The sequence below is a fragment of the Schistocerca cancellata genome, chromosome 7 (genome assembly GCF_023864275.1).
Source record: "Schistocerca cancellata isolate TAMUIC-IGC-003103 chromosome 7, iqSchCanc2.1, whole genome shotgun sequence".
Taxonomy (NCBI): Eukaryota; Metazoa; Arthropoda; class Insecta; order Orthoptera; family Acrididae; genus Schistocerca; species Schistocerca cancellata.
The window spans coordinates 465971536-465984389 of NC_064632.1; the positions used below are offsets into that span (position 1 = coordinate 465971536).

At 43.7% G+C, this 12854-nt stretch overlaps 1 protein-coding gene across 2 annotated transcripts in view; it reads left to right on the forward strand.

Moving 5' to 3' along the window:
• The first annotated feature begins 318 nt into the window (after positions 1-318).
• The window catches only part of LOC126092118 (GMP reductase 1-like), an 89249-nt gene continuing 76713 nt past the window's right edge, over positions 319-12854 (forward strand). The window contains exons 1-3 of one of the 2 annotated variants that reach the window (XM_049907558.1): positions 319-469; positions 573-692; positions 2051-2308. In XM_049907558.1, the coding sequence (XP_049763515.1) occupies positions 383-469; positions 573-692; positions 2051-2308 (465 nt within the window). In that variant the 5' untranslated portion in view covers positions 319-382. Of the gene's footprint in view, positions 470-572; positions 693-821; positions 966-2050; positions 2309-12854 lie in introns of those variants that run through there. The other variant, XM_049907559.1, reaches the window with a different exon arrangement.

The window sequence follows — 12854 nt, forward strand, 5'->3', positions numbered from 1 at the left end:
AGAGACACAAGCAACGTCCTCCATCTTCTCAAACTTTTCGTCAATCAAAATTTCTCGCAAACAAGATGTATGCTTGAGAAACACGTCAAGCAGCACCAAACACGGTCTAGTAATTGGCCAAAATAGTACAGTTTTACAGGTTGTTTTATCGTATATGGGGTCCTTAATTGAGGGAAATTGGTTGGTGAGAGTATCAATGTGCAAGTTTTCAGTGCCTGTGGGAATACAGCGTGAAAGATGCTCCTCCTCGACGCAAATCTTGCTGATGCCACTGTAGTAGGCTGTGAGTGGTGATATCTTTAGCTACTTAATGTTCTTTGTAGTGTTTCTGCTAGTGGAGCAGACGACATATAGAATTCAAATAGTGAAGTAAAAAGACATTATGCCGAATATAATTAACGACGTAAAGCTCGACTTCAAAGACGTATTATTGCGACCGAAAAGAAGCACTTTGCGAAGTCGTTCCGACGTGAGCTGCCTTGCATTGTAGACTGTAGTAGAAAATTATGTACAACCTAGAAACCTGAATCCAAATTTAGAACATGCTCGTAACAGTTCCATTCTTCCCACAGGTTAATTTGTTTCGTGAAATAACATTCAGAAACTCCAAACAGTCATATAAAGGCATACCTCTTATTGCCTCGAATATGGATACGATCGGCACATTTGAAATGGCAAAGGCGATCTCGAAGGTAACTCTTGTACTGATGTGTGAGTGAATGGCAAATGAAGAACAACTTTCAGTTTTGTTCTAATCATTGATTCTGACTTTCTTTCCAAGCGCTTGATGAATATTGCAGTGTATTTATATGCATTGGTAGGTGGAAGTGTCTGCAAATCATAGCAATCCTTGGTTACCAATCCTCGCCCGGATGTAGACGCGACAGTGCGGAAACAAAAGAAAGAAAAGAGGAAAAAAATAACTGTGCTGGTAGATGATTTGGAAGGACAGTTTTTGTAATAAGGTATTCAAAAAACACTTTAAGACATGAACATTTCTCAGTAGGCCTACGGTTTGTGTGTTAGTAGTGACGCGGTGTTTTTTGTAGTATGTTCGCACATTTTTGTTTGTAATGACATTGTTGTTTCAAAGCTGATAGTTTGTCGGGAACGACGGGTATAAACTAAATATCACTAACAAATCATTAATTTTATACTGTATTGTATTTAATAAATTATTTTCGAGGAGTGACGTCATCGGTCCTGTAATCGTTACCTGTTGAAAAGTGTATGTCGTACAGGCACTATCTTCCTCAAATATTGTCTAATGCGAATAGCAAAGCTCTATGCTATTTCTGGAAAGCATTCGACAGAGCCTTTGCCGTGTTACTGTGGTGTACCTTTTCAAAATGCTATTGTTCGTTTAATTTATCATAGTGGGTTTAATGTAGGTAATTCAGCGGCTTGAGATGGTAATTTTTAAGTGTTGGACCTTTCTGCTTTGATCATAGGAATACTAGTGTTTAATTGTGCATTCAGGAGGCCAGTTTACACATTACTTGAAAATTGAGAGACAATAGGAAAATCTGAACAAATAAAGCTTTGGGCTTTCCATACCCATAACTTTTATTGGTGAGAGAGACACTTTAAACTAAGGCGAATGAAAATTTAAGATGGTCAGTTCACTGAACATTTGTAAGTTAAACCTGTGTGCCAGAAAAGACTAATTTACAGTACCAATTACAGGCACTCTGCTACTAATTGTATTATTGGAGCACCCTAAACAGACTTCATATTTGTCATAAGTTCACCCCTACATGTTTAACAATGCTACAAATGGTCATAACAGAATAAATACCAACTGCCAGGTTGTTTTTTGGCAACATCTGTTTCTGTGTTTACATTGGTATGAAGTCTCATCAGTTACAGAGTCTCATTGATTTTACTTCATTGATGTGTATATGGAATTCTCACCATTAGAAGTTGTAATACTAAATCATTTTGCCCTTATTATCTTTGTTGAAATATTGAAAACACTATCAAAGCATACCTTCCTTGAAAGTATGGTTAATATTTTTTTGCTTACTGAAAGTGGTTTTTATGTCAACAGCATGGACTTTTTACAACAATACATAAGTACTACACTTTGGAACAATGGAAAGAATTTGCACAAAACAATACAGAATGTCTTCCATATATTGCTGCCAGTTCTGGAACTGGAGAAGATGATTTTGAACGCTTAAAACAAATTTTAACAGAAATACCTGCAGTGAAGTTCATATGTATTGATGTCGCCAATGGCTATTCTCAGCACTTTGTGGAATATGTGAGGAAAGTTAGAGCTGCATTTCCTGCACACACAATAATTGTAAGTTATACCAAGCAATAGCTAATTTTTCATTGAAATGATAAATTAGAGTAAATCTGAGAACAAAACAAAACTAAAAATGATTGATAATGAGAGATAAATAGATCTTTGCACAATGGGTGTAATTAGCTATAGTCACAGTTCATTGATTCGTTGTTATGTTAAAGTGGAATATCTTATGTTCCTTTCATTCACACTGACATTGAATGTGTGTTTAATTTCCTTTATTTACTAATCCACCTATATCTTTATTTGATCATATAGTAGTTTCATTTGTGCAATCCTTCAGTTTTTCCTGGCTTATACTATGTAAGAAAAATCACAGGATAAACAGTCGGAATGTTGCATGAGGTGCACAATACCTGTATTTCAATAAGAGAATGAGTTGTTAGCAACAACATTCTGGGCTGATTCCACGAGGCTGAAGCAGTTAATGTATATACCTGTGTGTGCCATAGTTGTGCCAGTGTCATTACGCCCAACATGCTTACTGCGTTTCTACCGATCTCATTGATTAGCCTTTGTTTTCTCATAGTCTGGCCTCATAAATTTAAATGACCTTCTGTCTAATTGAAACAAGCATCCAATGGAAAATCATTGATGGAATATAACAATATTATGGAAGGGATATTTGCTGCTCACCATATGGCAAAGATGCTGAGTCACAGATAGACACGACAGAAAGACTGTCAAAAAATAAGCTTCGGCATGATGGGAGAGGCAATGGGGTGGGGGTGAGGAAGAGCCTGGAGCGGGGAGAGGTAGGAACAGCAGGGTAAGGGTGGGGGACGGTTAAGTGCTGCTGCAAGAGCATGCGGAGATGAGGTGGAAAGAGAATAGGGCAGCAAGGTGCAATCGGGAGGTTAGGCAGAGGGCGGGGAAGAGGGGAGGAGTAGCAGATAAGGAGAGAGGTAAAAAGACTGGGTGCGTTTGTGGAATAGAGGGCTGTGAAGTGCTGGAATGGGGGCAGGAAAGGGGCTAGATGAGTAAGGACAATAACTAACAAAGGTTAAGGCCAGGAGGGTTATGGGAACATAAGATATATTGCAGCAAGAGTTCCCACCTGTGCAGTTCAGAAAAGCTGCTGTTGGTGGGAAGGATCCAGATGGCAGTCATTTAAATGAAGAATATTGTGGTGGTCAACGTGCTCAGAAACAGGATGGTCCAGTTGCTTTTTGGCCACGGTTTGTCGGTGGCCATTCAAGTGGGCAGACAACTTGGTTGTCATGCCCACGTCAAATGCAGCACAATGGTTGCAGCTTAGCTTGTAGATTACATGACTGATTTCACAGGTAGTCTTGACTTGGATGGGACAGGTGATGTTTGTGACCGGAGTGGAGTAGGTGGTGGTGGGAGGATGTATGGGACAGTCTTGCATTTAGGTGTATTACAGAGATATGAGCCCAGAGGCAAGGGTTGGGAGCTGTTGCTATGACCAATTATATCCTTGCCCACAATACTTCTCCTTTGAATGCATTACCTACAAACAAATCCAGGGTACAGCTATGGGTGCCCGTGTGGCACCATGCTATGCCGGCCTGTTCATGGGCCATCTAGAGCAATCCTTCCCAAACACCCAGAATTCTAAGCCCCTCACCTGGTTCAGATTCATTGACAATATCTTTGTGACCTGGATCGATGGTGAGGACACCCTATGTACATTCCTCCAGAACCTCAACACCACCTCCTTCATTTGCTTCACCTGGTCCTACTCAACCCAGCAAGCCACCTTCCTCAATATTGACCTCCAGTTCAAAGATGGCTACATCAGTACTTCTGTCCATATCAAACCTATCAACCACTAGCAATACCTCCACTTCAACAGCTGCCACCCATTCCATAACATGAACTCTCTTCCATAGAGCCTAACCATGCATGGCCATCACACCTGCAATGATGAGCAGTCACCCTCAAAATACACTGAGGATCTCACTGAGGCCTTTACACTGTAAATCCCCCCCCCAACCTTGTACGGAAAGAGATCTCCATGCCTTCCTTATCTTTCCAGTCACCCATCATCACCTCTTCCCGGAGTTCACCTCCCCCATCCCCTTTGTCCAGCCACAGAGGAACATTCTTCTTGTGACTCAGCATCACTCAGGACTGGAGCAACTTAATTACATTCTCTGCCAGGGTTTCGACTACCTCTAGTCGTGCCCTTAAATGAGAAATGTTCTACCCACTATCTCCCCCCCCCCCCCCCCCCCCCCCCCCAGCCCACAGTTGTATTCTGCTGCCCACTGAACCTACTCAATGCCCTTGTCCATCCCTACACAACCCCTGCTCCCAACCCCTAGCCTAATGGTTTATGACCCTGTAATAGATCTAGATGCAAGACCAATCTCACTCCCTCCACCACCATCTACTCCAGTACGGTCAAAAACGTCACCTATCCCGTTAAAGGCAGAGCTACCTGTGAAACTAGTCATGTGATCTACAGACTAAGCTGCACCACTGTGCTGTGTGCTATATGGGCATGACAACCAATGAGCTGCCTGCATGAATGGCCACTGACAAACTGTGGCCAAACCAAGCGGACCAACCTGTTGCAGAGCATGCTGCTCAGCACAGCATTCTTCTTTTCAATAACTGCTTCACAGCCTGCGCCATCAGGATTCTTCCCACAAACACCAGCTTTTCTGAATTTTGCAGATGGGAACTCTTCCCTACAATATATCCTATGTTCCCGTAACCCTCCTGGCCTCAACCTTCTTTAGTCATTGTCCGTACCCATCTAGCCTCTTCGCTGTTCCCATTCCAGCACTATATGGGTCTCTATTCCACCAGTGCACACAGTCTTCCTACTTCCCTTTTTCCACTACCCTCCCACTCTTCCCCCACCCTCCGCGTAACCTCCCGACTGCACCTGGCTGCCCTATCTTCTCTCCACCTTTTCCTTACATCTTCCCCCAGCAGTACTTTACCGTCCCCAACTCTTATCCTGCTATTCCTCCCTCTCTCCCTGCCCCAGGCTCTTCCTTATCTCTACCCGGTCTTCAGCTGCCAAAGACTGTGTGTGTGTGTGTGTGTGTGTGTGTGTGTGTGTGTGTGTGTGTGTGTGTGTGTGTGTGTGTGTGTGTGTGAGAGAGAGAGAGAGAGAGAGAGAGAGAGAGAGAGAGAGAGAGAGAGAGAGAGAGAGAGAGAGAGAGAGAGAGAGAGAGTGGGGGGGGGGGGGGGGCATGCGCGCGCATGTGTGTGTCTGTCCATTTCCGTTGTCTATTTTTGGCTAAGGCCTTATTGGCTGAAAGCTTATTTTAAGGCAGTCTTTTTGTTGTGCCTATCTGTGACTCAGAATCGCTGATATATGATGAGTAGCAACTGTCCTTTTCATAATATTGACAAAAGACAAGCAGGAAGACACTAGTATTGTAGTCAATCCAAACATACGTACAGCAACAGAAGAAATGGTAAATAATTTTGTTAAAAGTATTTTTGAGCAGTTTTCCCAGAATGGTCTTAGTTTAGTTTTAATTATGTCATGTTCCGTAGATCATTTTCCCAATTATTTTATCGATATGATGTGGAACAAGTCAGATTACAAGATATATATACACACATAAATAGTGCTCATTAATATTACTGAAATGTTTAGTTCTACACATGCAACTACATTTAGAGGTACAATTTTTATTTTATTTATTTATTTTTTTTTTTTACCAGCTCTGAAACAGAAACTCATCCATGGGATAGAAGGAGTTATCCAAAAGAAATGATTTTAAGCTAGATTTAAAGCTTGATCTGCTACCTGCCAGACACTTCATGTTGTTGGGCAAATGATCAAAAATTTTTGTTGCTGAATAATGTACTCCTTTTTGAGCAACTGACAGCTTCAATAATGGATAAGAAAGGTCATTTTTCCCTCTAGTGTTGTATGTATGTGTTTTAACTTCAAGTTGAACAAATATATTTCAAGGACGACGCAATACATGAAAGTCACAGATCAAGTAAACAGAGTAAGAAGTGTGTCACTTTAACAGTCAAATCATAACTGAGTCAGAGTCTAGTGGCCGCTGGTTGGCTGGCCGCTGGGGTGGCACTGTTGCTGCTGCATGGCTGGTAGACAGCGCTGCATGTAGAGGACGCGCGTAACTGCGCGGTGGCACTTTGAAGGATTGGTGAGTCACAACACTTTTCCCCCTTGGAAGTTTTTGCACAGATATTGATGGAGGTGGCCTGTAGATTGCTAACGTCCATAGGTGTAACCAAAACGGCCTTGCTGTGCTGGTACTGCAAACGGCTGAAAGCAAGGGGAAACTACAGCCGTAATTTTCCCAAGGGCATGCAGCTTTACTGTATGATTAAATGATGATGGCGTCCTCTTGGGTAAAATATTCCGGAGGTAAAATAGTCCCCCATTCGGATCTCTGGGCGGGGACTACTCAAGAGGACGTCGTTATCAGGAGAAAGAAAACCGGCGTTCTACGGATTGGAGCGTGGAATGTCAGATCCCTTAATTGGGCAGGTAGGTTAGCAAATTTGAAAAGAGAAATGGATAGGTTAAAGTTAAATATAATAGGAATTGGTGAAGTTTGGTGGCATGAGGAACAAGACTTCTGGTCAGGTGAATACAGGGTTATAAATACAAAATCAAATAGGGGTAATGCAGGAGTAGGTTTAATAATGAATAGGAAAATAGGAATGCGGGTAAGCTACTACAAACAGCATAGTGAACGCATTATTGTGGCCAAAATAGATACGAAGCCCACACCTACTACAGTAGTACAAGTTTATATGCCAACTAGCTCTGCAGATGACGGAGAAATTGAAGAAATGTATGATGAAATAAAAGAAATTATTCAGATAGTGAAGGGAGATGAAAATTTAATAGTCATGGGTGACTGGAATTCGAGTGTAGGAAAAGGGAGAGAAGGAAACATAGTAGGTGAATATGGATTGGGGCTAAGAAATGAAAGAGGAAGCCGCCTCGTAGAATTTTGCACAGAGCACAACATAATCATAGCTAACACTTGGTTTAAGAATCATGAAAGAAGGTTGTATACATGGAAGAATCCTGGAGATACTAAAAGGTATCAGATAGATTGTATAATGGTAAGACAGAGATTTAGGAACCAGGTTTTAAATTGTAAGACATTCCCAGGGACAGATGTGGACTCTGACCACAATCTGTTGGTTATGAACTGTAGATTAAAACTGAAGAAACTGCAAAAAGGTGGGAATTTAAGGAGATGGGACGTGGAGGTTGTACAGAGTTTCAGCGAGAGCACAAGGGAACAATTGACAGGAATGGGGGAAAGAAATACAGTAGAAGAAGAATGGGTAGCTTTGAGGGATGAAGTAGTGAAGGCAGCAGAGGATCAAGTAGGTAAAAAGACGAGGGCTAGTAGAAATCCTTCGGTAACAGAAGAAATATTGAATTTAATTGATGAAAGGAGAAAATATAAAAATCCAGTCAATGAAGCAGGCAAAAAGGAATACAAACGTCTCAAAAATGAGATTGACAGGAAGTGCAAAATGGCTAAGCAGGGATGGCTAGAGGACAAATGTAAGGATGCAGAGGCTTATCTCACTAGGGGTAAGATAGATACTGCCTACAGGAAAATTAGAGACCTTTGGAGATAAGAGAACGACTTGTATGAATATCAAGAGCTCAGATGGAAACCCAGTTCTAAGCAAAGAAGGGAAAGCAGAAAGGTGGAAGGGGAGTATATAGAGGGTCTATACAAGGGTGATGTAGTTGAGGACAATATTATGGAAATGAAAGAGGAGGTAGATGAAGATGAAATGGGAGATATGATACTGCATGAGGAGTTTGACAGAGCACTGAAAGACCTGAGTCGAAACAAGGCCCCCGGAGTAGACAACATTCCATTGGAACTACTGATGGCCTTGGGAGAGCCAGTCCTGACAAAACTCTACCATCTGGTGAGCAAGATGTATGAAACAGGCGAAATACCCTCAGACTTCAAGAAGAATATAATAATTCCAATCCCAAAGAAAGCAGGTGTTGACAGATGTGAAAATTACCAAACTATCAGTTTAATAAGTCACAGCTGCAAAATACTAACACAAATTCTTTACAGACAAATGGAAAAACTAGTAGAAGCCAACCTCGGGGGAAGATCAGTTTGGGTTCCGTAGAAACACTGGAACACGTGAGGCAATACTGACCTTACAACATATCTTAGAAGCTAGATTAAGGAAAGGCAAACCTACGTTTCTAGCATTTGTAGACTTAGAGAAAGCTTTTGACAATGTTGACTTGAATATTCTCTTTCAAATTCTGAAGGTGGCAGGGGTAAAATACAGGGAGTGAAGGCTATTTACAATTTGTACAGAAACCAGATGGCAGTTATAAGAGTCGAGGGACATGAAAGGGAAGCAGTGGTTGGGTAGGGAGTAAGACAGGGTTGTAGCCTCTCCCCAATGTTGTTCAATCTGTATATTGAGCAAGCAGTAAAGGAAACAAAAGAAAAATTTGGAGTAGGTATTAAAATCCATGGAGGAGAAATAAAAACTTTGAGGTTCACCGGTGACATTGTAATTCTGTCAGAGACAGCAAAGGACTTGGAAGAGCAGTTGAATGGAATGGACAGTGTCTTGAAAGGAGGATATAAGATGAACATCAACGAAAGCAAAACGGGATAATGGAATGTAGTCGAATTAAGTCGGGTGATGCTGAGGGAATTAGATTAGGAAATGAGACACTTAAAGTAGTAAAGGAGTTTTGCTATTTGGGGAGCAAAATAACTGATGATGGTCGAGGTAGAGAGGATATAAAATGTAGACTGGCAATGGCAAGGAAAGCGTTTCTGAAGAAGAGAAATTTGCTAACATCGATGATAGAGTAAAGTGTCAGGAAGTCGTTTCTGAAAGTATTTGTATGGAGTGTAGCCATGTATGGAAGTGAAACATGGACGATAAATAGTTTGGAGAAGAAGAGAATAGAAGCTTTCGAAATGTGGTGCTACAGAAGAATGCTGAAGATTAGATGGGTAGATCACATAAGTAATGAGGAAGTATTGAATAGGATTGGGGAGAAGAGAAATTTGTGGCACAACTTGACCAGAAGACGGGATCGGTTGGTAGGACATGTTCTGAGGCATCAAGGGATCACCAATTTAGTATTGGAGGGCAGCGTGGAGGGTAAAAATCATAGAGGGAGACCAAGAGATGAATACACTAAGCAGATCAGAAGGATGCAGGTTGCAGTAGGTACTGGGAAATGAAGAAGCTTGCACAGGATAGAGTAGCATGGAGGGCTGCATCAAACCAGTCTCAGGACTGAAGACCACAACAACAACAACAACAACAACAACATAGGTGGTGTTTGACTGGCCGTAAAGTCTCGAGGAGGAGGCTACCCGTATGGACGGAAGTGTCCCTGATGATAGCGAGTCGAGATGACAGGAGACGTAGGGGTCGAATCTGCTGGGGCCCCGTGCACCAATCTGCCCGTTGCGGCAAGTCCGGTTGGTATAACAGGAGACATGGGTGATGTGTTCGTGTCCGTAAGAGGAGGAGGCGAGTAGAGTTGCTCCGACAGATGATGGTCATCTGGTTCCTGCATGGGCATATCTCCTGTTTGCATCATTTCTTGTGCTGGCACCGATATGATGGTGAGAGGACTGTGTTGTAAGTAATGAGAGATTCCAGGATCCCGAGTGTCAGGTAGAGCTGAAGGTGGTGTAGCGGTATCCGGAACAGGCGTGCCGGCACACGAGGCTGAAGCTGCTCCGAATGACGCACTGCAACACCCGTGTCCGTCTGGATTTCATACAGGCGTCGGCCACGGTGTTGTAAGATACAGCCAGGACTCCATTTTGGCCGCCTGTCATATCCCCGTACCCATACAAGGTTGCCGGCAGTGAACCGGCCAAGCGAAGGCATCCGCGGCCGTGAGGTGGAAGGCCGCAGAAGATGAAGTAGCGTGCGGGGCTGTCGGCCATGTAAGAGCTCAGCCGGGCTGTGGTCGCCCATAGGGGTGAAACGGTAAGAAGATGGAAATTGGAGAAGCGCATCATCAGCAGCAGAAGAAGTCAGGAGTTTCCACATCTGAGCCTTAAATGTGCGGACCAGTCATTCAGCCTCATCGTTTGACTGTGGATGGAACGGAGGGGCCATGACATGCATGATGCCGTGACGGGCACAAAAATCTGCAAAATCGGAAGAGGCAAATTGCGGACCATTATCAGTAACAAGAGTAGAGGGAAGGCCTTCCAAAGAGAAATTGCGAGCTAGAGCATTTGTGGTTGCCGCAGTGGTAGGCGACATGCAACGGACAATGAAAGTAAAGTTAGAGTAGGCGTCAATAACGAGAAGCCAATAAGTACCTGAAAAAGGTCCCACAAAGTCAGTATGAATACGCTCCCAGGGCTTCTCAGGCAAAGGCCACGGTGACAAAGATGAATTCGGGGCGGTGGCCTGTGACGCACAAGGGCCACAGGCAGTGACCATGTGTGCGATTTCAGTTGATGCCGGGCTAGTACACATGACGGAGCACCAGAGATTTTGTGCGAGGGGCACCCCAGTGCCCTTGGTGAAGGAGGTGCAAGACTGAAGCACGCAAAGGCGCAGGTACCACAAGACGCGGCAAAGCATTTTCAGTGGAAAGGAGGCTAACACCATCCCTAGCTGTGAGGCTGTAACGCAAAGCGTAGTAGTTCTGCAACAGATCAGAAGTTTTAGCGGACAGACGATCTGGTCAACCCTTCTGAATACAGTGTAAAACCCAGGAGAGGGTAGGGTCAGAACCCATACCAGCCGCCAGCCGGTCCCCGGTGACGGGGAACCCGTCCACAACCTGCTGCTTGGCAACATCCAGGTGGAAACACAAAAGTTTGTCCCTATCGAATGCCAGATCAGGACCCATGGGAAGGCGAGACAGTGCATCAGTATTCGCATGTTGACCTGTCGGCCGGAAATGAATCTCATAATTGAAACAAGACAAGTAAAGAGCCCAACGCTGGAGGTGGTGTGCAGCCTTGTCGGGAAGTGACGTTGATGGATGAAACAAGAAAACAAGTGGTTTGTGATCAGTATCAAGATGAAATTTGGATCCATAGAGAAAAACACCAAACTAATGAAGAGCATAAATAATGGCCAAAGCTTCTTTTTCAATTTGAGAATACTTTCGTTGGGCATCCGTGAGCGTTTTGGAGGCATAAGCAATGGATTGTTCAGAACCGTCAGAAAAACGGTGCGCAAGGACTGCACCGACCCTGTATTGGGAGGCGTCCATGGCAAGAACAAGATGTTGGCCAGGTCGATAAGTAGCTAGGCACGGGGTCTGTTTCAGCATAGTCTCCAATTTCTGGAAAGCCGCATTGCATGACGCGGACCAGTGAGAAGGCACGTTTTTATGCAACAGGTGATGCAACGGCTGAGCAACCGAAGCAGCAGATGGTAAAAACTTGTGATAGTATGCTATTTTCCCCAAGAAGGCCTGCAGTTCCTTAACAGATGAAGGGCGAGGAATGGCATCGATCGCAGCGACAGTTTGCTGAAGCAGACGAAAACCATCCCGCGTGAGTTGAAACCCCAAGTACGTGATAGATGCCTGAAAAAATTTTGATTTCTGAAGATTACACTTAAGACCAGCAGTCTGTAAGACATGAAAAAGTGTGCGGAGATTTTGGAGATGTTCGTCAGTGGTGGAGCCAGTGACAACAATGTCCTCCTGGTAATTTATACACCCAGGGATAGTGAGCAATAATTGTTCCAAGAATCGCTGAAAGAGAGCAGGGGTGCTGGCAACCCCGAATGGCAATCGTTGGTATTGATAGAGGCCGAAAAGCGTGTAACGGACCAGAAACTGCCAGGAAGCAGCGTCGAGAGGAAGTTGATGATAAGCTTCTGACAGGTCGAGTTTAGAAAAATACTGGCCTCCAGCAAGTTTAGTGAACAGTTCTTCAGGTCGAGGCATAGGGTAAGTGTCGATAAGGCATTGAGCATTTACAGTGGCTTTGAAATCGCCACAGAGACAAATATCACCATGTGGCGTAGCAACGACGACGACAGGAGAGGACCACTCACTGGAAGTGACAGGAAGCAAGACCCCTGAAGCAGTGAGACGATCGAGTTCCCATTTGACCTGATCACGAAGGGCCACAGGAATGGGCCGAGCCCGAAAAAACTTAGGCCAAGCAGTGGGTTTGAGCGTGATATGAGCTTCATAGCCCAGGAGAAAAAAGGGACAAAAATGTAGACGACAAGGAATCCAAGTGAGCATAAGAAATAGCATCAGAGACGATATTGACAGAGTCATCTATGGAGAACCCAAAAACGCGAAAGGCATCGAAACCAAAAAGATTCTTCGCATTACTATGGTCGACCACAAATATGGGAACAGTGCAAACGACAGATTTGTAAGATACCTCAGCATCAAATTGTCCCAAGAGAGAAATCTTCTGTTTATTGTAAGTCTGTAATTGCCTAGTGACAGGTGACAGGATTGGAGAACCCAACTGAAGATACGTCTGAGAGTTGATGATAGTGGTAGCAGAACCAGTATCCACCTGCATGCAAACATCTCGACCAAGTATTTGGACAGTGAGGAATAACTTCCCTAAAAGGGAAGAAATACAGT